Source organism: Chinchilla lanigera, unplaced genomic scaffold (assembly GCF_000276665.1).
Source record: "Chinchilla lanigera isolate Chin_1 unplaced genomic scaffold, ChiLan1.0 scaffold00004, whole genome shotgun sequence".
Classification (NCBI taxonomy): domain Eukaryota; kingdom Metazoa; phylum Chordata; class Mammalia; order Rodentia; family Chinchillidae; genus Chinchilla; species Chinchilla lanigera.
In genome coordinates this window covers 25884672-25910632 of record NW_004955405.1, presented here as the reverse complement: position 1 = coordinate 25910632, position 25961 = coordinate 25884672, and the positions used below count along the sequence as shown (strand labels likewise).

General features: G+C 36.4%; 1 protein-coding gene across 5 annotated transcripts in view; it reads left to right on the top strand.

Moving 5' to 3' along the window:
- Kitlg (KIT ligand) overlaps positions 1 to 25961 on the top strand; it is a 152870-nt gene that overhangs the window by 58374 nt on the left and 68535 nt on the right. For 2 of the 5 annotated variants that reach the window (XM_005374432.2, XM_005374430.2), the window contains exons 4-10: positions 2322 to 2489; positions 4122 to 4278; positions 4925 to 5008; positions 13171 to 13280; positions 13921 to 13988; positions 14720 to 14796; positions 19775 to 24123. In XM_005374432.2, coding sequence (XP_005374489.1) covers positions 2322 to 2489; positions 4122 to 4278; positions 4925 to 5008; positions 13171 to 13280; positions 13921 to 13988; positions 14720 to 14759 — 627 coding nt within the window. In that variant the 3' untranslated portion in view covers positions 14760 to 14796; positions 19775 to 24123. Of the gene's footprint in view, positions 1 to 2321; positions 2490 to 4121; positions 4279 to 4924; positions 5009 to 13170; positions 13281 to 13920; positions 13989 to 14719; positions 14797 to 16286; positions 16635 to 19774; positions 24124 to 25961 lie in introns of those variants that run through there. The other 3 variants (XM_013518150.1, XR_001235502.1, XM_013518152.1) reach the window with 3 other exon arrangements.

Genomic DNA, 25961 nt, shown 5'->3' with positions numbered 1-25961 from the left:
AAGAAAGAAAGAAAGAAAGAAAGAAAGAAAGAAAGAAAGAAAGAAAGAAAGAAAGAAAGAAAGAAAAAAATTAGTTAAGGCCCAGCCACAGAACCAAAAGGCGTGCCTCAGTTTAAAGCAAAGGAATTTGATCTTGGTTCTTTCTTGTCAGAAGGTTGGAGAGGGACAGGCGAAAACACTATAACATGGAACAAAGAAAGTGTTTTAAGACATTAACCTGTGAAATCTATTTGTCACAGGAAAATTTGTGTGATTACAACTGAATGAACTAAATAGTAAAAGCCATTCTACTACGTAGATACTTTGCAAACAGTATTACAGTATGTGCTGTGTTCTGTAGCCTATCAGCCTTTGCTGATAGGGCCATTGACCTGAAAGGAGTTAGCTCTGCCAAAGAGGGGCGAAGCTTGCAGAACAATTCAGCGCCCAAGGAAAGATTAACAGCTTGTTTTTCTAATGTGGTGCCAGGAATTGAACCCAGGGGCTTTGTACTTTTTATATTTTATTTGAAGACAGGGTCTCATTAAGTTGCTACATTACCCAGGCTGGATTTCAACTTGCCATCCCCCTGCCTCAGCCTCCCAGAAGGGGACTGAGATTACGCGCACATTCCAACATGCTTGGCTTTGTAAAAGACTTGTAAATTATGCAAGCAGAAGTCTCTACATGCTTGAGCTAAGTGATTTAACAGAATAAAGACTTGATTCTGGATGTACTTGGGAAACAGTCTTTGAGAACTTGACTGCGTTGAGGTGAAATGACTGCTTGACCTCATTGAGAGATTTATTCTGCTTACCTGACTACATCCAAAAGTTCTCAAAGTTTTGAATATTTAATATTTTTTGAGACTTACGTACCTGGAGATATACCAGTTTCCTTTTTGGCTGAAATATATCAGTTTAAACTACTCTTAACATGGATATTCAATAGCCTCCACACCTAATTTAGAAAAAATGAATTACTTGACTTTCCTATATTATGATCTGATGGTAAACAGAAAAAGTTAGGTGATTTCCCTCATTTTATGCAGCATCAATTACTCTGAGCATTCTATCTGATAATAGAGAATGCTGATTTTAAAAACAACTAAGCGAAATGTTAACCTAAAACAATTTTTTTCTCACTAGAGCTCTATTTAAAAAGATTTTATTATGCAAAAATTATATATTCAACTGATCTTATTAAGTTTTAAATTTTGTAATAAAATTTGGTGGAAATATGCTTTGTCTTCCTGTAAATGTTCTCCTACATAATATTCTTGGTTTTACTTCCTATCACAAAGCCTAAAATGCTCACTCTTTTGCACTTTGTAGGGAGTGCTGACCTCTGATATAAAGTGCTTTTTCTCATTCATTCTTTTTTCTTGTTTAATTTATTGGTGTGTCCATTAAGCAAGTAGCTTCTGAACAGTTCCCATATGCCAGGTGTTATTCCAGCCATTGGGAATGCCATAAGAAGCTAGGTGAAACAAACAAACAAACAAAAATGCTGCCCTCACAGAACTTATATTCAAATTATCTACATTGGCTCCTAACAGCTACCCATTATGAGAGGTTCCATTATTCTCATTCAGTCAGTGTCAAGTTCAGAGAGTTTCAGTAGCTTGCCTGAGTCTCAGCCTAAAATGAACCCATCATGCCTGATTCCAAGGCCTGAGCATCTGTAGAATCAACGGGCAAAACCTATTTCAAGGTCTTCATACTTGGTTTAATATTCTGCAGTCAAAATCTTAAAATTCTTAGTAGTTTTGAACAACAGTTTTTGACTAAATAATGTAACCAACTACAAGGCAAAAGTGGTTCTACTTAGCTCTCAGATCACCTTTGTGCCAGATCTGTTTTAAAACACTCACATGAATTTATCTATTTAGAAGCTTTGAAATCTGTCACACTGTATAGAAACATAGGTGGTTTGAGATTCCAGTCCACCCAAAGACTGGGGGCTGATTGAGGGCTCTAACTCTCTCCCGCAGTAACTTTTTGTAATTTATTTAATATCTAATGCTCCCTTGAGAATACAGTTAAGTAAACCATAAATAATCCTCAGTAAATTAAATTCTATTAATATTTGAACTTTGGCAAAGTGATGTATTGGCTTTTCTTCTATGGAAGAACAAAATATTTACCAGCAAAACAATGTCCTCCTATTTTTATGCATTTGTCAATTTTAAAATAGGATAGTTAGAATTGACCTGGTCTTCTATAAGGAAATCCTTTGTCCTGCAGACAATGACTGAAACATGGACAGCCTTAAAAAAGGTACTGTTAAGTGTTCTTCAACTGTTAAAATAAATGCTTTGTCTCCTCTTTCATTTCCTCCAGCCTAGTCACTGTTGGTTACGCCAGATGGTAATGCAGTTGTCAGTCAGCTTGACTAATCTTCTGGACAAGTTTTCAAATATTTCTGAAGGTTTGAGTAATTACTCTATTATAGACAAACTTGGGAAGATAGTGGATGACCTTGTGGAGTGCATGGAAACCTCATTTAAGGTAACTTTGTGCTCACTGGGATTTTTTGTTGCTGTTACTCTTCTTTAAAGCCCATGTCAACTAATGGTGTTAGGAACGTGAAGGCATCTTGATTTTGTGTTAGTTTGAACTTGACTTTAAAAACATTTTGAAATGAATACAGGAAACAGGTGCCCGTAGCCATACTGCAGCGCTGAAACATACATTTAGACTTAAATATGGTCACTTAATTTAAAAATAAAATTTCTTCACACTGCAAGGTAAAAACAGGTTAGCCTTTATTTTTATTTCGTATAAGAATGAAGTCTATACAATCTTTCTATTAGATTACAAATTTATTTCATAATCTAATCACTTCATTTTACCATTTCTGTTGTTTTGCTTTAGTGCATAACAAATTATCAAAAAGAAAGTAACATATACGTTGGGGTTTTCAACATGAGTTAGGTGGTCAGTAAACGGCAGTGCTGGGAAGAGCACTGAAAATGAAGAATGCACATTTGCTAATCTTGGCAGGGCAGAATCCAGGAGTTTGCAATGATATTTCTCAGTAGCTTTGGAGATTCAGTTAATGTACATAAAACACACACAATAGTTCATAGTAAGTACATATAGATGCTTCTTATTAGCTATTTTCTGTATAAATAAGCATCCATTTAATGTATCCCTAAAATGCGTCTTTGACTTGCTTTTTTGAATTTTGTATAAATTAATCCTAGTCTTTTTATTCCTTTGTGACTTGCTTTTTTCACTCAGTATTTGGTTTATAAGATGCATCAATTTTGCTGCACATAATGTGGTTAAATTTTACTGCTTATAGAGTATTTCGCTGATTGAGTATTCCACTACTTATTAAGCCACTCTTCAGTTGAGGGGTCTGAGGGTTATAATGGCCTTAGGAACTCTCTTCCATGGCTTATGGTGCGTATGTGCTAAGAGTTCCAGTGGAGTACATAACTAGGACTGGAAATTCTGGATTATAGCGTGGGCACATGTCCAACTTTTAGATAATACCAAAAGTATTAACTGCAATATATAAGAATTCCCCACTCTCCACCTGTGCTAATGTTTAGTAGCATCAGATATTTTCATTTTGGGATATTGAAGCGTATGTTCCTGAGGGCTCTTAAATGAACACTAAATTTTTTCTTGTGCAGGTGACTGAATGCTAGGTCTCACACATACTAGGCAAGTGCTCTATGACTGAGCTACATCCCCAGCTTTTTCTTTTATCTTCTTTCTTTCTTTCTTGAGGCATGTTTTCTCTAAGTTGCCCAGATTATGAGCCACCTGCCTTGGCCTCTCGAATAACTGAGGTTACAGGCATGCACCACTGCACCCAGAAACACGAATGTTTTGATGAACATCTCTAAAAAGCAAGTCCTCCATTTGTGGTCAGCATTATTCCATTGTTGTGACATTATTTTCACCGAACCACCACCACAGTGGACCTGCTGAACAGCGTCACCCGTCTGAATTAATATTCATGAAAACAGCGATCTAGAAGTTTTGGCTTTTAGATAAAATTCAGATATTTGAATCTTTGGAAGATGTATTTATAGTCCATTCATCTGACCTCAGTTATGCTAAGTGGCCTAGACTATTTGAAAAATGTAATTTTCGATTTTATTTTGTTCTCTGTGGTTTGTATAGAATGTGAAAGAATCATCTAAGAGGCCTGTACCGAGGAACTTTACTCCTGAAGAGTTCTTTAGAATTTTTAATAGATCCATTGATGCCTTCAAGAACTTTGTGGTACCACCTGAAACTAGTGATTGTGTGGTTTCTTCAACACTAAGTCCTGAGAAAGGTAAGACACATAGACATCTCCATTTGAAGTGTAAATGGAAAACTTGGACTTTAAGAATCTACCTCTGAATCAAATGTATGTGTAACGATAAAAAGATGGAGTGTATTCTAATAAATAAGTAAATATCAGTGGCATAAGAGAAACTAGTGATTGTGTATTTGTAGGTTTTTAAAAAAATTTGTATGTGAGTAAACAATATATGAAATGGTCACTCATATATCCTCTATCTGATGTTTGCTAATAGAGTCTAACTGTATTTTTCTTTACCTGCGGTTTCTTTAATGTTCCCCTCTTCAATCTTTTCACTAGGGTCTAATTCTGTGTATGACTTCTGATTCTCATGACTTGTTCTGTATTGATATCCCCTTTTCCTGCCACTTGGTCGCTATAACAACAATTTTATTGCTTTCTTTTTTGAATGACAGAAGCATGTGTATGCCATAAATACTTGCTCTACAAGGTGACTATGGTAACTCTCGTAATACAATAGAACAGTAGGGCTCAATATAAAATAAATAGGATCTGAATAATCTCATTAGAGGAATCAGACCTGGCACATACTCTGATATTGCACTGCACCTTTTGAGGTCTCTGTTATTCATATACATCACCATGTAACACTGACACATTATTGCTTTCTATTTAGATTCCAGAGTCAGTGTCACAAAACCATTTATGTTACCCCCTGTTGCAGCCAGCTCCCTTAAGAATGACAGCAGTAGCAGTAATAGTAAGTACACGTCTGATTTAATGCATGCATGGCTCCAATTAGCCTCTATAGGAGTATTGCATGGGCTTTAAAGGAAATTTATACAATCAATATTATTAATACTGTTCTGTTACTGTTATTCCTTTTATGATCTTCCTGAGCATTAAGTACTTGGTTTGTAGACTTGTGTTTCCCTAGTGTTTTGATATGTATAGAGAATTGGGACAGTAGATTTTCTGCTAAGATTATATTAAATAAGGCATGAAATTAATTTTAGATATATAATTTACACTTTTATCACTATAGACTTAAATATATTTTGTGGAGAATGTGCCTGGCAAAAATGGAATTTTAAAATTGAAAATACAAATGCTTTTCATAAAATTCTAAGGCTATTTTTAGTGTTGTCTATTTGTATATTAATATTTGGTATTGTGTGTTTGGAAGTTCAGTGATTTTGTTATTTTACCATAAATGTATGTGCTGGAAGAAAATATATTTCTTTCCATGAAATGTCTGTGCTCTTTGGTCAATAACCCAACTTTTTGGAATACTATGTCTTCCCAAATTCAGGCAAACATCATTGTAAAGCTTATTGGATTTACTGTATATGCTTTCAGCCTCAGCTACAGAAAGAAAAAATCTGGTCATTTTTTTCTAAAAAGGTCGTCCCTTCAGACTTAAAAATGGGGTTAGGGTTGTCATTTGTTCAAGGACACGAAAGACTTTTTGTGGGAGAAAGGTGTAAGCATTTTATTACAAATGTGTAATAGCATGTCTACAACATGGAATTTAAAAACCCACTAAATTACAATTCGTCTTAAAATTTTCCTACCAAAACTTGTTCTGATCTGAGATGAAGCAAGCTATTTACAGTCTTATTCATCTAAGAATGAATATTTATGCATTTCAATACAGAAATATGGACATATTTGATTTTAGGGCACTATCCAGAAGTCTATAATATGCAATAGTCTATAATATACAATATTTGTAGTCTGTAATATACAATATTTGCAGGACAGAATTCCTAAAACCTGAAATTCTGAATGACACATATAGCACATCAGGGCTGAAAAGTTTCAAAGAGGAGTGGGGTTATATATGTATGTATGCATCAATTTAGGCCTTTCCAGTGAGCTATGGGTTTTATTAAGCTTTTCAGTGAAGCAACTTTTGGTTTAGGTTTGTTTATATTTTACTGATTTTAATTTTTATTATTTCCTTTCTCTACTTACTTTGGTCTTAATTTATTCAACTTGTTCTTGTTCTTTAAGGTGCAAAAATTATATCATTGATTTTTAAACTAGTTTTTCCTAGTTTCTTAAAGTTATAAATTTCTTTCTAAGCACTACTTTTGCTGTATCCCACACATTCCAACATACTTTGCAAAATTTTCTTTATAATTTTTTCAAAATATTTTTAATTATGATTTTTTTGATTCATGGGAAATAAGTGAGTTGTTTGATGTCTAAAATTTTAGAGTTTTCTACATATTTTATTGTTGATTTCTAAATTCTGTCACCATCTGAGATTGTAGTCTGTACTCTTTTCAAATTTATTGAGAATTATGTATGTTATTCGACTATTGGATGAACTATTCTCAACTTTGCAAAAGTAGTCTGGTAGTATTTTTCTTATGTTGTTTTCCTTATTAAATGTTTTGTATAATTTTTTATCAATTGTTTAGAAAGGTGAATGTAAGAACTTTCATTTTCTGTAATTTGTCTGATTATCTCTTTAGTTCTGTACTACTGTTATATCTTCCCCAAATCATTGCCTTCTTAATTTTGCTGAAATATTCCTCATCACCTCTGGTACCGTTCTTTGTCTTGCCTTATATTTTGTCTGATATTAGTAGAGCCAGTTGTCCTTGTATTAACTGTTTTCATTATATATACTTATTTTTTTTAATCAGCTGTCTTTATTGTCAAAGTGTACCTTTGATAGATAGTATATAGTTAGAACTTTATTCACATCCAAGTTTTATGTTGTTGCTGGTATATTACTGTGTAGCCACATAAGTTATAAACCCCATAATCTACTCTTACAACTGTTGTTCTAAACAATTGTACGTCTTTTGAAGAAAGTAAGAGAAGCAAAAAATGTATTGCCTTTAAATTTATTCTATTTCCTGTATCTTTTATTCCTTTTTGTAAATATACGTTTCTACTTGGTGTTAATTACTTTCAGGCTGAAAATTTTCCCTTAACATTTCTTGCAGTACAGATCTGGTGCAACAAATTCTCTTCCTTCTTTTACGTGAAAAATATCTTATTTTGTCTTGTATGTAGAAGGTACTTTTGAACTACACATCAAATTCTGGGTTAACAGAATTTTTCTTTTTTCAGTCCTTTAAAGATGTCATTAGATTTTCTTCCTATGGCTATTGTATCTGAAAAACAGACAGCCATCATTTGTATTATATTTTTGTGTGTATGCACTGCACTAGAGTTTTCTTTGCTTTCTTTCAAAAATTTCTCCTTTAACAGTGTAAATAAGATATGATTGTACTTGTTTGTCTTTATTTACACAGAGATGGAGAGGGAGATGGAGAGAGAGAGAGAGGGAAAGAGAAAGAGAGAGAGCAAGGCTTTTTCTTGGATTGGTCAGCCTTCTTAAATCTATAAATTTATTTTTCCCAAAGTTAGGAAAAGTTTGACCATAATTTTCTGAAATATTTTCCTGCTCCTTTCTGAGACACCAGTTACACATACTTCAGGGAGGCTGATACTGTATCATAGGTTACAGAAGGATTTTTCATGCTTTTAACCTCTTTTCCCTCTGTTGTTCTGAGTGGGTAATTTCTTCTTGTCTGTTTTCCAGTTAACTGACCTTTCTGTCTGCTGTCTCTAATCTACTGAATTTTCTATTGTGTAATTCTTTTCATTTCTACATTCATATTTTGTGTTTTAGAGTTTCCATTTGATTATTTTTCTATTGCTCTGATGAGGTGGTTCATCTGCATATTTATTATAATATTTCCTTTATATTCCTTAAAATAATTATGACAGGTGTTCTAAAATTCCTGTCACCTACTTTCAACTTGTAGATCACATTAGGGTTAGTTTTATTGGCTCTTTGCCCTCCCTATTATGAATCACATATTCTTTTAAATAGCAGTTTTTAAATATATCCTGTATGTCATAGTTACTATATTGCTGAGTACTTTCCAGATTTTGTAGTATTCCTTTAGAGGCTGTTGAATTTTTTCTGATGGGAAGAATACTTACTAGTGGATGAGCTTTATCTTCCTGCCCAGGCTTGTTTCTAAACTGTCTTGGGGACAGAAAAGGAGGTACCTTATTCTTTTTCTCTTTTTTTGGTTGGCTTTTTATTATTCTTTTAATTTTTATGTTTGTTAGTACATATTTTCAGTACATAACACTTACATTCCTTATGTGGAGTTGGTACAGGTATATAACTCATCGTAGTTATTTTCATCCCCTTTCTTTCCTCTCTCTCCCCATTCCCTCGATCTCTTGATCCCTTCCCATTTGAGAAAGATCTATCTCCCTACCTCCTATCCTTTATCTTTTACTTTGCTATTTATTTATACTTTGGCTTTCTCACGTAAGAAAAAGCATGAGCTATTTAAGCTTGTGTGTCTGATTTATTTCACTTGGTCTCTGGTGCATCCATTTTCCCACAAAGGACTCAACTTCATCTTTCTTTATGGCAAAGCAGTCCTCCATTGTGTGTAAATACCACATTTGCTTTATCCATTCATCTGTTGATGAACATATAGGGTGCTTCTAAGATTTAGCTATTGTAAATTGTGCTGCTATAAACATGGATATGCATGTATCGCTGTAATATGTCTTTAACTCTTAGACCATAGAGTTTTTGCAACATCTCCAGAGTGTTGAGAAAATCTCAATAATCTTATTTGCCAGAACTCCTTTGTCTCCCATTACTATGTGACCACTAGGGTCTCTGTTAAGAATAGAGATTCCTATATGTCATATTCTTGCCCGCTTCTGTGATGTCTCTCTCCATGCATATATATAGTATTTATTTGACCAATAACTGAAGGAAACTTTCTTAGAGAGTTATGTTGCTTCTTTGCACAGTGTTCTTCTTGTAAATATCCTAGCTTCATGGTCCTAACCTGTAAACACCTTTGAACTTTCATTTCTGATTCCATGTGTCAGTGAGACCATTGACCCTTGCTGGGTTCTAAGTTTCCACACCTCATCGAGAAGGTACCTCTTAGCTGGGAGACCCAAAAGCCAGAAAGCTAGGACAACGATGGGTCTTACTTTGTATGGTTTCCTTCTCTCAGGCATTACACTTTTGTATTGATTGTGGACTAATTGGATATCCTGTCTTGTATAATTTGCCCAGAATTATAATTATTTAGTTTGGAAAGCTAGTTTGCTACCATCATGGTTGGAATACGGCAGAAGTTTCTCTTTCTGACTTCAAAAGAAGCTGAATGTAAAAAAAAAGTAACAAAAAGCCCTGTTTAATCCTAAGCCTCTGATGCTTAAATTGCAAGATGAATGGACAGCTTTCCTTTTTTTTCTCTTTATTTTGCTTTCTGTTTTCTTCCTTTTGTAAAAAATACAAGTCTCTCATTGACATCAACACTTGGTTGGGTGCTGAGGATATAACTCGGCTGCATAGTGCCTGCCTGGCAAGCACAAGGTCCTAAGTTTGATTCCTGGTACCAAAGAAAAAATTTGGTTGGGTACACTGTGACTCATAAATATCCCACTTACACGATGATGTACGAGACAAGCTCATGTGGTACTGACATTCTAAAAGATTGAGATGTAAACAAAATACCTGTAGTATGGTACATAATAAGTATAATAATAGATTTATAAATGTTTCTAATTGTAGCATAAAAGAGATGAGACATTTTATTGGAAAAGAGTCAGAGAAATTTGAAGAAAGAATGAGACTTTTCAGGGATAAGACTTAAAAGCTGGCCCAGTCAGAGGACCAAGGCATATGAACCACATGAATATGAAAGGAGTCAAAGGATAACACACAAGCCTGCTATTTATCCAAAGAATTGTAGTGATAGTAATGTCCCTTATGCCAAGAACAGTGTTGGTTAAAAGATGTTTGAGATCCTTACAGACAGTACTTAAATGATGATACAGAAAGAAATCTTTATTTGGCATTGTCATATACATCTCCTGGAAATACAATCTTAAATCAGATCGCCTGAACTCATATCACAGCTATAGTTCTAAGCTTACGGTGGGCCCTTAGGCAAGTTACTTAAGCTTTCTAATGGCTTAGGAAGAATCAGAAGAAAACACCTCCTTCAAGAGCTCTGTGTGAGTTATGAGTGGGTTAGTGCACGTGGGCTTGGAGCCATGCCTGATGTCTAGTAAGAGTTCATTGCTAAGTATGAGAACAGTTAGGTGCAACAATTGTGGGTGGGGACTGTGGCAAGTACATGCTAAATTTTAGGTCTGAATCAAGCAGAAGCATTCTCATTTGCCTGTTTCTTAAGCACCAAGAGACCTACGTTCACTGGTATGGAACTCCTACGCGGATTTGCTCTAAAAACTTCAGCAAGATTGTGGCACATTTTTGTGCTCTGTTGTTTTAGATGTCAGTTATTATTAGTCAAACCAAGCAAGTCAGTTTCCCAGAAGTTTCAACAGTGGACGGTTTTAGTAAGAATGAGACACAGTACAGTAATGACTCAGGAATTTGGGATTACTCAAAGTCCTATGTAAATGCTCTTCCTCCTCACAAGGTCTCTAGAGCAAAAGTAAAGCTTTGTTATCGGCTTGGGCCCTGGCCCCAAAAGCCCTTCATATGGGCTTTGAGGCATACAATCCAAATCTCATTGACTGGAGATTGATAGCTGCAGAGGCAAGTACACAATGGGAAGTTCTACCCTGGACATGTAAGCAGCCTTTGGTGATAAAGTTATTTTTCTTTCCCTGCAAAAGGGCCCTGGTATCCCTGAGAACGGAAGGCTTGACTTTTAAGCCTAGTGCATAATGGGTGAAATAATAAAATAAGGAAACTTTGACCTGTACTGGATGTGACATTCATGGCTGGGGGGCCCTTTTTTTCCGTCTTTAAGATCCTTTTCCTTCCCCCTCTCCTGAAGGAGGTTTATACTGCATCTTAGATTCTAGGACTTGTAGTCCCCCATCATCCTCAAGGTACCACTATCAAAATGGTGAAAATCAACAATCCTAGTAGACAGTGGGGGTCCACAGTAGGTGGTCCATGAAGAAGAACACAGGGGCTTGGCAGGGTGGTACACAGCCACAACCCCAGCACCCGCAAGGCTGGGGCTGGAGGGTTGTGGTGAGATTCAGGCCATCTTGGGCTACATAGTGAGTTCAAGATCAGCCTGAGACCCCATCTCAGAAAGCAAACACAAGAAGAAGAAAGAACTTATAAGCCCAACTACCCATATTATTTATTTATAGGTAATAATATTAAATTTTTAAATATGATATGGCTCTCTTGCACTTCCAAGTCTTTTCTTATGTAAATTTTTTAAACTGATAGTAAAATCCCAGACTATTCCTCATAATCTTATATAACCCTTAAAAATATCTGTAATAGTGTAATTACAGTACTACTTCATTATACCAAATGTCATTTTATAACTCAAGTTTATTTTGGTGGGAAAATTTGCATTGAACTCTAGTTTGAGTTTCCTATCACACATCTTTCCTGGGGTGACGTGATGTGTGGTGGGCCAGAACTGTTAGTTTCATTTTAAGGAAGCAATTCCTGATTATGTAAGTTGACGGCCCACTTCTCACAGCTCCGTATCCAATTCCCTGCACTTCATGCTAGATACCCTCGCCTGACGGTCCCCTCCCAACATACTCATGTGGAAATGAGCCACATGGAAATATCTTAGCATTGGAGTCACTTTGGAAACATAGAAATCCATAGAATTAGGAAATTTCCTGTCCCTAGTCCTATTCTCACTACAATAGATACAATCTATTTCTTTTCTCTTAGATTACATTTGTAAGTTTATGTTTCCCTTGTAAATGTTGATGCCCACAGTGGATCTGTTCTTTTATGTACCTTAGGTACACTGGATGTTAGCCAGATAAAAGTAGGTTAACCTTGTAAACCAGATACTATTGCAAAGTGACCAAAAAGTATTCACTCTACTCTGAGTTAGTTTACATTTTTAAAATCATACACTGTAATTGTTGGAAATTTATAATTTCTAAATGTATCATATCTTCTCTTTCTCTCTCTCTCTCTCTCCCTCTCTCTCACTCACACACACATACACACACACGCACACACTGCAAATTTAACTCTTGCAAATACATGTCAATGTTTCCAAACAAACAGGTTCCGTTTTGTAAGGGGACATATAAAGAAATCTGTCAAAATAAGTTTCCTATTTGGAGGAAGAGATTCTTACAGGAAAGGTGTTGTAATACACATATTCTTCTTATCCCGTGAAAGAGTAAGGCAGAATCAGGGAAGGCGTCTGAAGCCAGTCTCGCTTGTGTTTGTGACAAAGTTACTTATTTCGTATGTGTAACCTTGAAACCTTTGGTCATCTTTGGTGTTAAGGAGTTTCAAGCTTTTCAGTGTCAAAAGTATAGCACAGTACTTGGCAGTGCCTGGCATCCAGCAAATGTGTATTGGAGGTGAAAATGAGTGAAGAACCATTAGTCTAAGGATGAGGTGCCTGCATGTACCACAACTGTAGTGCATATATAATGAGTTAACATTTGCAGCAGGTCAAATGTAGTACAGATCCTGTACTACAGGGTGTGTACAGATCCTGAATGTGTACAGATCCTGATCCAGCTTGTAAAATATGATCCCTAGTACTTTGGGGCAAGAGGTCAAGTATGGGAAAGTGAAAAACCTTTAGAAGATAAAAGACATAGAAGATAGATTTGCTTGACCGAAGAATTCATCCCCTGTGCCCGGAATATACCAAGTCTGGATTTTATATGCATGAACATTAACAAGCAAGAGTTCTTTCTGTCTGTGGGGTTTCTTTTCTTTTTTAAACACTTTCACCTTTTGGAGATTACATGGGTTTATATTGCTTTGCAAAAACAATACTCAGCAGAAAAATGAGTTTTTCCAGTACTTTAAACAGAGAAAGGTCCAGAGCATATTATGGAAGCAAGTGGGGACAACCACAGCACAGAGGCAAACCCTCCAGAAGACATGCTGTGCTCAGCACGGTGCTCTTTACCTTACAGGCAAAGTAGGAGATTCCATTGGCGACCCCAGCCTGCAGTGGGCAGCCATGGCTCTGCCAGCCTTCTTTTCTCTTGTGATTGGCTTTGCTTTTGGAGCTTTATACTGGAAGGTAAGTGTGGCGGCTCTTTTCTTCCCCTTCTTGATAAACTTTGCATATTTATTCCAAGAAAGGATCCTATTGAGAAAACAGTGAGTCCTCCTTTCACCTATAGTCTAAATTTTATTTTTTTAATTTTAGAAAATTGCCCACCAATCCTCAGTAGGCTCTGAAGATAGAACCTCAGAATGCACACTTCAGGGATGAGACAGGTTTCTGAGCTAAATATAAAACGGAGGAAAATATGCTGAAAATCATTTGCTGGGTTTAAAAGTCAAGTGGAAAAATATGCCATTTGGGTTACTGCTATTTTGAATTTCTGCTCTTTTGTTCTCTTTGTATTGAAGGTTGTCTAAAATTTTAAAATGTGGTAAATCATCACGACTCAACTTTTAGAGATGTCTTTTGAATTTGATTACTATTTAAATGAGACAGTCTCTTTTTCACTCTTCCAACCCCAGTGTCCTATAAATGCTGAGTTGATAACACATGCAATCTTTATTTTATTGCAAAAGTATTGCACACACTGGAAAAAAAAACTGTTATTGGAGTTACTGGCATGAAAGATAAAACGTGAGGGCCACATGCTTTGTAACACTGTAGGAGTCATTCACTGATAATTTTACTATGTGTACCATTGTTCTTTTCCCAGAAGAAACAACCAAATCTTACAAGAGCAGGTGAAAATATACAGATTAATGAAGACGATAACGAGATAAGGTATTTTGCTTTGCTAACTATGTCATTATGCAAGCCCGGCATTGTTATTCTCTTACCGCACACATCATTTTCATGATGCAACTAAGCATGCTGCAGCTTCCAGACTATGCGTCTCAAATTTTTAGCATGTTTCTGATGTACCACGGTCTCTTCAAATATTATTTTTTTTTCTGTAGCAGTGGGAATTGAACCCAGGGCCTTTGCACGTCTCTGGTCCTTTTTAATTTTTTTTCAATTTGAGATAAGGTCTCTCTAAAATATCCAGGGTGGGATGGAATTTGCATGCTCCACCTCAGATAGTACTGGGATCACAGGTGTGTATCACCACACCTGGTGCTACATTTTCATTTACTGGTAGGGTACCTTCATATATTTGTCTCCGAGGGCATATTTACCTCCTCTTGTAATTCTTAACATGCTTTTCTCTCATATCATGCCTGTGTGTATTATTTTTATATATAAATATTAAATGCATATAAACATTTTCAGTATGTGTGTACATATGTATATATAGAGAGGGTTTTTTTTTTACTACTTGAGAAGGCTGTGTAGAGATACAGAAAATCATCCTTTATACTGATGGGTATGAAGGTATACCTTCCCACCCAATTCTCAACCTTTTGCTACTGTGTTTTACAGAAAAGAAAATTCCTTTATAATGCCTAAATCATGGTATGCTTCTGAATCTCTGTCTAAAGGCGAGCACTGTAAACATTTTTCTTGTTTTTCAGTATGTTGCAAGAAAAAGAGCGAGAGTTTCACGAAGTGTAACTGCGACTTGTATCAACACTGTTACCTTCGTACACTGGTAAGGTTTTAGAACTCACACCAACATGTTTAGCAAGAACCATGATAGATCTTAGAGGGCAACATTTAAAGACAAACGTTGTTATTTTGTCCCGTGTCAAGCAGATGTCAGTAGTTAAGCATCATAGCTACATAACTGATTGTGCATGTCTCCCTCGTTGTATATTCTCGAGGGTTGAAAGGTAAGCAGTGTTAGCCCTGATACATGACTTTATCTTGTATGGTGGAAATTATTCAAAAAGTTAACAATGGATTATTTACTTGAAATACTTTTTAGAGGGAAGAAAATAAATTAGACAAAGGAAATAGGGCTAAAATAAAATATTAACAAAAATAAAGAAAGAAATAAAAGCCAATTCCATTCAGGTGTGAGTGACCACTATAACACTATATAATATCCCATTTGTTAGATGAGATGAAAAAAAAGAAAAAGAAAATCACAAATGTTGCCCTGCCAATTTAAGGTAAAGGAGAAAAGGTCAGAATATCTTATAATCAAAAGACTAAAACTGTCAAGGCAAAGAGCCCCCTGCCACGTGACTAGTAATAGGTATGACTCACCACAGTCCAGAAACTAAGATGCACTGAATTAAATCAGTGACAGATACCTGCTGATTGTGGTGCTTGGGGAAGGGACTGTTCCAGAAGGGAGAGTAGCACAGTGCCAGAAGTGACTGATGTTCATTATCTCCTTTCCTCTCTCCTTATCCTGAGCCCAAGCTGCAGACACAGTTGAAGGAATGCAGTATCGCATTAGCTTTTTCCAGTCCAGTGTTCTGCTCTCCCTCACTTTCCCTAATTTTGTTAATGCTCCATGCCTCCTGCGTACATTTTACCACCGTGGTGCAAGAACCCTCAGTTCTTCCTCTTGCTCCCTGTGCCAGAGGACCACGTACTTTTGTGGGTTATTACTGGTGTAATCTGGTGAGCTCAGCTCTCCTTGCTGGTCACTGTCCTTCCAGATTTTACTTCTGTCCCAAATTCAGAAGTTTGTGTCCAGATTGAATGTTCCTCAGGGAAAGTGGGTCACAGCATTTGGCTTCCCCTAGGAGCTAACTTTTATCATTAAAGAGATCATTGTCAACAACCTGACATAACATGATATAGTAATTACATAGCACATGTCTCTAACACTTTAATCCTGTTACTCCACATGCTTCCTTATTTTTACAGTTCGTCGTACACTTAATCGCTGTCTCCAAGCATGACTAGCACTCTCTTAACTGTTCCTAAATTACCTTTTCAGTAGGTAGGATAGAAACTCAGTTTATCTGTTCTTCACTCAACACTTTTTATTTTCTGGAGCGATAGTCCCAGGCCTTAAGTAATTCGTTTTTTTAGAAACCCTTTCCTCTGCCCTTTAACCTCAATAAAAATCTCACTGTTTCTTTAACTACTATTTCAGTTTCTTTCCGTCAGACTCCCACAAAGCACACACTAAACGGTTAATCCCTGGAAGCTCAAGCAATGTCCTGTGTTGTTTGATTTCAGATTGCATTGCTGGGATCTTGTTTTGGCACACGAGTCTTCAGTTGTGTGACTTTAATTGTGTTTATTCTGTGGCATTTGGAGAGTGGATTCTGATGGGAAAACCTAGGCCACTTGTTTAAGAGGAGAAAAAAATGGCATTTTTAAGCAACCACCGTCGAACAACTTCCATATATTTCTGGTAGTCAGATAACAGGCAAGGACAGGAGCTGGATCTGTCGGCCTCATGGTGGGTCCCAGGCATCTTACTTGGTGCTTGTGTGTTGCAGGCCACTTGGTGAATATCTGTTGAATGCGAGACGAAGTGAATGAATGAGACCTTAATGAAAGTTGAACTGAGTGGTAAGGGAGGTGGTTCTTCTGAAGTTGGGCTCAACTTTATCTTGTGTCTGTGTGTATATGTTTGGTTAATGTGCTGGTTTAGTTGTAGTCAGTGGTATAGCAAGGTGCACACAGCAAGGACAATTATGGAAAGTCATATGGGGAATCTAACATTTCTTTATTTAATTTTCTTAAAAGTAAGAAATTTTTCTCATGTATAAAAAGAAATAAATTAGATAGGTAAAAGAAGCCCAGAATTGTTCTGAAAGAAACACATCACATTTATTGAGTCAGTGTTCAATGGGTGGTGGAATGAATGAGGTCAGTGACTGATGCTCTGTCACTGAGAACCTTATTCATCATCTCTGCAAATCCCTCTTGAGGCTCAGCTCAGATGCCACCAACTCTGTAAAGCATAAAGAACTGTTTCTGGTGTAAAAAGAAATGGATGATACGATCAAAGCAGAGGTTCGGGAAAAGTAACCAGGTGTTAGTGTGGTCAGAAGGATGGGCGTAGTGAACTGGAGGAAGGGAATCTGTCTGGGAGGCCTGTCTTCCAGTCAGATGTGAGAAAATGGCCACTTAAATAGGGTCAGAGCCTTGGAGATGGGAAATTATGGACCATTTTGGAGACACTGCTGTTACTGCTGGGCGGGGGAGCTTGACAGGACTGAGGGATGTTTTAGAGCTTATGGGACAGTGCTATTTTAAAAAACAAGGAAGTGAAGAGGAGCTGTTGATAAACATTGTTTGAACTGACTAATGATCGAGTATGTTAGCCTAGGGCTGGAAACTATAGATTTGGAACTGGGGAGTCATCTACAAAGATTCTTACTCAAGACCCTGCAAGAGGGATTGCGTGGTCATAGAGAAAGCCCAGTCTGGCTGACAGTAAATAGCACGTATTTATAGAGTCTACTCAGGAGTTGCTTGACTGATTCATCATGGTACGTGTAGAAAGCAATTATTTTTGTAGTTAGGCATGTGGGCTGATTGACGAAAGAAACACAAGCTAAAACTTCCCTGTAGCTCTTCCCTATGATCAGAAGAAATTAGATCTGAGGATTGGAACAGGGAAAAAGCTCAAATCAAGCTTGGACACTGAAGGTACAGGGCTTCCCAGGTGCCAAGATCTCTGAGTCTTTACCAGATATTTTCTAAAACCTTCTGGAGCTTTTGGAGGTTGTGTTTCTGTGTTTTCTTTCTGTAGCTGCACTGTGACACAGAAGATTACAAAGGGTTAGACCTGAGTTCAAGCCTTGGTTGTGCCATTTAACTGGTTATAGGATTTTCGACGAGTCGGTTAATGTCTTCTGACCCATAGTTTTTTGTACACAGTCATGTACCATATAACAATATTTTGGTCAAAGATATACCACACATATGACATAGGGCAGCCATCCCATGTAGATTTTCAGGAATGACATTGTATCTCCTAAGCATGCAGCAGGCACACCGTGTAGGTTTGTATCGGTGCACTTGGTGGTGTTTGCACAGCGGCGATGAGCCTAACAGCTTATTTCTCAGAGCACATCCCCATCATTAAGCAGCACACCCCTGTATAATGAGACCATAATAACACTTGTCCCGCTTATGTCATGAAGCTGCTGTAAAAATTCAGGATATCATTATAAAAATTGTAGTTTTGTCTATGGGAAAAGCAGTGGTGAGTCTCCAAGCTTATTTTGTTTGCTAAGTGACCCAGGGACAAAAATAAAAATAGAGTTTCAATCTTGCTTCTCTACATTTAATTACATCTAGAACTTCAAATGATGCCTACCTTTTTAAAAATATCCTTGTGCGTTTTGTGATTCCTTTTTGCCTTTTAGTTGTGACTTATTTTAAAAATATTTTCCATACATTTTAATTTCTGATTTTTTTTTTGCTTAGTGTCTTTTAATTTTTCTTTCTGGATTCAATTCTGCTTTTCAAAAGAAAGAGTCCCTAGTTTGTAGAGTTTTCTGTTAGATAAATTGTTCTGTCATACAGATTTTAATGTATGGCATTTGAAGAACCTGAGAAAAATACTGTAATTCTTACTTTTTATACTACTCTTCTTACTATTCATGCTACTAGACTTTAAAAATATCCTGCAAAATGATCCCAATATTTTGGAGCCAGTGATTTATGATTCTCAGATTGATTTACAAGGACTAAAGTAAAGAAGGACAGTGAGGAGGAAGAGGGATGCAGACTATACATTTATTTGGGGATACCCTGGAGGACAAAGTGAAGATATTATCTTTAATTGAAAAAAAACACATAAGGAAGTACAAATATTTTACTGGGAAGTTGAAAAGTCTGATGAAAGCTCAGTCGTTTAGCACCAACACTGAAGAACTAAAACAAAGTAAAGCTTTCTTGCTTCACCAAGTACAATGTACCGCACTAAGGCCGAAGGAAAGTCCCCAGGAGCTTTGTCAGAATGTGGCGCTAGGATTTCAGTTTTTCTTCTGAGTGGAAACATTGAATGAGATCTTCCTGCTGCTGTTTCCCCAGTAGGGAGCAGTGGTTGCTAGCAAGCAGCGAGATGTAAGGGATATTAGAGCTGCTCCTTGGCTAGGAGGCTGCTCCTCATTGGTGGCCTTTGACAACTTCTCTGCCTAGGACAGGAACCCCACCCATGTCCATTTCTCCATTCTCCACTCTCCAGGCACTACCTTGACCTTCAAACCTTCTCCCCTCTCCCTTCTCCCCTACTACCTTTTAAACCCTTGCTAGAGAAACTCAAAGTTAAATAGCTTGATAACCCCCTTACCACAAACTGAGATAACTGATTATCTATTTGGAGGGATGAAAGCCACAGGATATCCATCTACCCATTTTTAAAAAATATTATTGAGTACATACAAGTACTAATGTGCCAAGCTCTGTTTCAAGAGTTGAGGGCAGCAGTAAAAAAGATGACAAATTCCCTTGCCCTTCGGAGTTTACCTCTTAGTGGGAAGCCATGAGAGAAGATAGTAAGATCATTTCAGATAAAGTCAAGTATTCCCAGGGATGATCAACTAAAAAACAATGTACCCAGATCTTTCAAGCCAAGTTCAAAACACCAGTATAAGTCTATTACTCAGTCTGGGGCCTTATGCAAGTATTCAGCTATTGAAAATGAAAAGAAGGCAGAGAGAAAACGTACCGTAACCTTTCTCTTTTTGTTCTTTCTTCTCTAGGCTGGTAACAGTTCATGTTTGCTTCATAAATGAAGCAGCTTTAAACCAATTCCTATTCTGTCTGAAGTGACAGACCTCATCTTTATCTGTTCTTGCTACCCATGACTTTGTGTGGATGATTCAGAACTTGGAACAGAGTGTTTTACTGTGAAACTGGCACTGAATCAATCATCTATAAAGAAGAGCTTGTATGGAGCAGGACTCTATTTTAGGGACCAGAGGGTCTTGTGGTCTCATTGAGAACTTGCAAGTGCTGACGGGAGAGAAAGCATGTGTCGCAGTTTGCACGCACCATTTGCATGGCTCCAGAAATGTCTTAATTGCTGAAAAACTACACAGCTTTGCTCTTCAGTTGCAATCCGCAGTCTGTAGTTATCCCAGTCTCTGTAAGTAGGTTTCAGCCTGGCTAGTGGGGGGAATGACTTTTTCTCAAAGGGATCTAGAAAACAATATAAAAAACAAAAGCTCAGTAGTATCAGCCACTTTCTAGTGTGAAAAGCAGTGGGAGTGGGAGCAGGCATGCCAGCTCTGTAGCGGCTGGCTGAGGAGAGGTGTCTGACTTTGATCGCCTTCTGAGATAGGCCAGGCACACGCCTATCCCACTAGAGAAATGGACATGGTTGGCTGGTTCTATCTAGGCAGGGGGGTCAGTCCTGAATTAGAACAGTGACGCCTTGGCTAAGGGAAGCCTTTCCAAAAGAGTCATCGCAGGGAAAACTGTGAAGCCTGCCCAGCAGAATGTGCCAAGGAGGACATTTGGCATCCCTGGCAAATCAGCCTTTTGCCTTGGCTACCCGAGAGTGTATACATTGTGTTTGCAAAAGATATTATGACATGTTTATACTCTGAAACTATTACAGAATTATGTAAACGGACGTGGGGGAGAATGCTGAATGTATGATGGTCCCATTTTCAATTTCTACCATGGGAGAGAATAGAAATAAATTATGATATTTAGTATCTAAGGTTAGAAAATCACACCCCCATGTTAATATGGGTGTTGGGAACTAGGCTACTTGTCTTTTACAATAATGCAAAAATCAGGAAACTTTAGTTATTTATAGTATAATCACCATTATCTGTTTAAAGGAACAATTTATTTAAAATCAGGCACCCTATATTCATTAGGGTTTATGAAATAAAAATAAAAAGAGAGCTTTACATAATTATGCATGTCAGTTTGCTATTTAAAATATGTGACAGCATTTGTCATATTAAGAATGAATTTGGCCAGAATTCCCAAGATGGACATTGTGCTTTTAAAGTAAAATTTGTAGGACATTATGTTAATTCCCCTTGTCAATTTTTTAATAGTCAAAAGAATATCTTCATAAAGTCAAATAGTGATTTTTCTATAGTTTATTGTGATGAAAGTTCTTTTAACGTGTGAACACTTACCTAAAGGAATCCAAAGCCTCTCGTTCAAACTTAATCTTTGTAATAACATCATTGCCATGTACTATAACCGTAAGATGACCATTTTTAATGTTATTATACAGAAGGGCATGAAAAAACTAAATGCTGGCTTTTCTTTGATTTCACATATCCAAGAATTTCTCATATAGTTGGATTTTAGCTTATATTCAAAACTAATCCAGATCCAATTTATTTTGTGGCCTTTGCTCTTTTTCATACCAAAGAGCTCAGATGATTTCTATGGTTTCTTTCTTCTTTAAAGTGCTGTGCTTCCTCCTGCACAAGTCATTTCTCTAAGAATCAGTGAAAGTCCACTGGGAAGCTGCATTAACTTTTCAGGCCCACAGATATCCCACTGTACAACCGGTTAGTAATAAGATTAGGGATCAGTTTAATTGCTGAGAGGACCTATCTGTGTTTGTGGAATTGATCGTTTTGAGGAAAATAGGCATAGGTTAACAAGACATACGTGTAGGTGGTGTATAGATTGAGAAGACTGATAGTCTCAGGCTAGTGGTTTGGTTTATTTATCCAGTGATTTCAGTTTGTTTGGGCATATGGAAATGCTGTTTTCTGAGCTTGAGAATAGAAGAAATATACTTTTGTTCTCAAAGCTAGTAGTTTGGGTTTAACACTCAAGAAAATGATCTTAATTAATAGAGTTAAGATACAAATTTAGCCAGTTATGAAATCTGTCATGGTAGGGGAGGAGAGGTGTGTCCTGCCTATTAAATGTATGGGGTCACTGAGAGTTACATGGATTGGCAATTTTTAAAGTGCTACAATTCAGTGAAGTGAATGAACAATAGAAAAGTGCTGAACATTATTTTGGATGCTAGCTGCTTGGACATTTAATTATGTCATCTGCTTTGGAATACAAATATACGTATGTCTTTGCTTATTTGATCCCATATGTGTTCTGAATATCCTTTTCCATAAGTTATGGAAAACTCACAACTGAGATGATAAACCATGAAATAGCCTTTTAAATTGGTGCCATGTATCCGATACTTCTCTTTTACAATGTTTTGAAATTGCCTAGTGCTTAGAATGGTTTCAAAAGTTTGTAGGTTGTAAGTTATACTGAGAACTATGTATCTCTTTGGTCAAGACCAACTGTATACCGAAACTGGCTCTGTGATAAATGGGGCCTGCCTGGTAATATTGAATATCCTTGGATAATGTATGATAATGTCATGGGCTTGTCACACTGCCACTTTTAATGAATCAGAGGCAAATTGATTTTTTAATACAATACTAGACTAAGTAACCTATCCTCTTAATAAAGGATCATGTATGTGAAAAATGAAAATATGAGAAGCATGTGTTCATAATGAAGTATTTGCTGTTAGTAAGAATAAAACACATTTTTACTTGGAGAAACTTTGTAGTATATTTTAGCACTCTAATTCAACTGAAGTTATAAATGAACAGAAAAATCCATTCTGAAATCATGGTTATTTCCTAAAGTGTTTTTGCAGCTAGGTTGAGGTGTCAACATTTGATTCTAACATGGGGCATTTAGCCATTCCAGATCTGTTCTTCTCTAAGAAACAGATTCTTAAAAAAGACAGCTTGGCGTAGTGAGAATGGATGTTGGAAAAATTGTCAGAAGCTCTACTCTTCCACTAAGTAATGTGGTAAATCACCTCTCCTCTTACAGTCTTAATTTTTACTTATCGTTGTGATGAATTTGAAGGTCACATCTTGGGGTGAGCCTTTTCTGCTATGTGACTGACAATGCAGATTAAAATGCAGAACAGCAGAAATTGTCCAATACAAGATACCCAACTCTGTTCTTTGTGAATAGCATTTGGACCATAAAAAATTTTTGTTGTTTTTGTTTCTAATGTAAATAGGGTCCATTAGAAAATGCAAAATTCAGTTGCAAGTAGGGCAAATCAGATAACTACTTACACAAGAGATGGCTTTTACTTTGTTTAAATAAACATTTTGGATCACCTCCGAAGAAAGAAAATTAGTAGTATATTTTAGTTGGGAAGGTACACTTTAAGATGTGTGTAACATTTGGAAATGCACCAAATTAAACATCTGAATGTTCTCATTTTATTGAAAGCTAGCAGCAGAAGATATAAGATGTTCATACAGTTTTTAATGCCAAAGGATATTTTAGAACCAATCCATAAAAGGATAATCCATAAAATAAATTTTAAGTTTGGAAAGTCGGACAAGAATTTTAAAGGGAGCCAGTTTATGTTTGAACTGATATTATTTTGAATTTGGCTTTAAAATATAACCATTCAATTCTATCACCCCAATTATGGTGTTATTGCCTTTTATTAACTTGTCTTTTAAAATGCCTTGTATACACAAAATAATGGTACTTTCATTTCATAACAGGTGTTTTTAAAGTAACCCATATTAAAATGTATATTTACGATCCTAAAATGTTTGCTAAACATTGTAATGTATAACTGTCATCTCCCAACTGCATTCTTTAATGTTCTTAAAAATATAATTAAGATGATAATTGTTTAAAGACCATGGTATTTTCATTTACTTGATTTTTGATGCAAGACTAAATATAATTTTCCAAACAAAATAGCCCTTTCTTCGCTATTGTGAGCATTAATGTGTGATTAATGTATCCACTTGCCACTGTCTTTTAAATCAATGGACTTGAAAAGTATTCAGACATTTAGATAGATGCACAGATATATTGCTAGATCAGTCATAGATCAGAGTTTGCATATTGTAATGTAAATGTATGTCATCACTATTCTAAATAGTTTTATTATGACTGAAGTTTAAATAAAAAGTTGTAAAATGTGATGTGTATGTGTATATACTGTATGTGTACTTTTTAAAATAGGTATATGTCCTGACCCTTTTTATACAGGTTTGAATTTGAAATTACATTATATAAACATATACTTTATTGTTCTAAATAAAGAATTTTATGCACTCATAAACTTGCACTGTCATTTGATCTCCTAAGGTTTTCACATGTTCACAACCAGAACGAGCATTTGTTAATTTAAATTTGTTAAGTGAAAATCAGTTTTTCTATGGAAAGTTTTGTTATTCATCTATATTTTGGAGAAACACAAATGCAAAGGGATAAGAAATCATCTTAATTCAGTGTTTATTGGCATTAAAATAAGGTACGGTACTTAAGGAAGATAAAGATGAATTAGCACACTTTTTGCTCTTAGAGTTTTAATTAGGAAACAATTGGAAAAAAGATGTAAAAATCACTATAATGTGTATAAAGTCACACTGAAGTAACTCCTGCATACAAGCTGACATCTGAGTTATGTGTTTAGGGGATGGAATAAGACACAGATATAGAATGAGAAGGCTCATGGAGAAGCTCATGTTTGGGCTAAGATTTATAAAGATGAGCCACTTTGGATACAATGAGAATTACATGCACTTCGAGTAGCACTTTCCAGAACAAGAAGTTGTAATTATTTCTCACCTTATGCCATCAAATCAAACCTGCTTAGCATACACCGTACAGAGAGATAATAGAGAGAAATAAGGAAGAATAGACTTGTGGATGCTACAATAAGAAATGAAGACACTATTCCTAAGATCCACAAGAATGTCTTGTTTCTGAGAAAAGAAATGGCAAGAGTTATGGCTTATGTAGTTTAGGCAGCAGATAATTTTCTGAGCTAACCCCTGGTTTGTCTCTTACCTTTGAGACCGCATGCTCCAGGCTTACTGCATTCACCCCCGACTTCCTTTCAGAGTTGCTCGTAGATTCTCCCTCTTCTGCCTCTCTATTCTGCAAACTTCCACCAACACAAACATAAATGACTGCTAATGTGATCACATTCCTTCACTTTAGTCCTTTTTCAACCACTTCATCATGTTATATAAAATAATATGGAGAAGTCGGATGATATTTTTGTCTGGTTAAGACAAGTAAATGACTTCTTACTGTTTTCAAGTAAAATCTGAACTTGACGTAGCTTTTATTTAGATTGCTGACTGTCTTTTCCTTGAAGTCATGAACAACATGAAGGCTGGGCCCCTGAATACTTCTACCACTGCATTCCTCAAATTTAGTGCAAATAATAGCTCATGGAAATGAATAGAAACAAATAGCTATCATTTATTTTACTGCCTGATGTTATCTTTTAAAACTTTATTATGGACAATTTTAAATAGATACAGAGGTAGAGAGGACAATATGATCAACTGTGAAACCACAACTCTCCTTCAATCTTCCTTGCCTCTGAATAATCTTATTATATCTAAACCCACTATCTATACCCCTTATCTATTCTTTCCTACTATTTTCAGACAAATGCCTAAAAACAGTCAAATCAATACAATGTCAATGCTGTGTAAAGGGTTGATATATTGCATAACGAATGAGAAAAAGTCTGTACATGTTCAGCATAGATACATTTTTTCTAGTACTTTATGTCCATAACTGGCTTAGTCCACCAATGTGGAAGCCACTGATATGGAGAGCTGAGTGCATTCACATTTTAAGTACCTCACACTGTACACAGAGAAGGGCACTAGCACAGGGTGTAAAGTATAGATAAAATTTCCCTTCATCAATGTTAGTTACCCCTCGAGGCATCACTGCTAACTGTACCTTTTTAGCTTCTAGAATTGTTTTGTTTCTTGGATGTGCAAACTATGTACTCAATACCAGTCTCTAATATGCTGTTTCCGTGTATTACATGAATGTGGTACGCAGCGTCAGTCCACATGAACCATTCTCCACAGTACTGTAGAAACCCAGAAACCAGGGAATTAGAACAGTCATTCAGGTTGTGATATAATG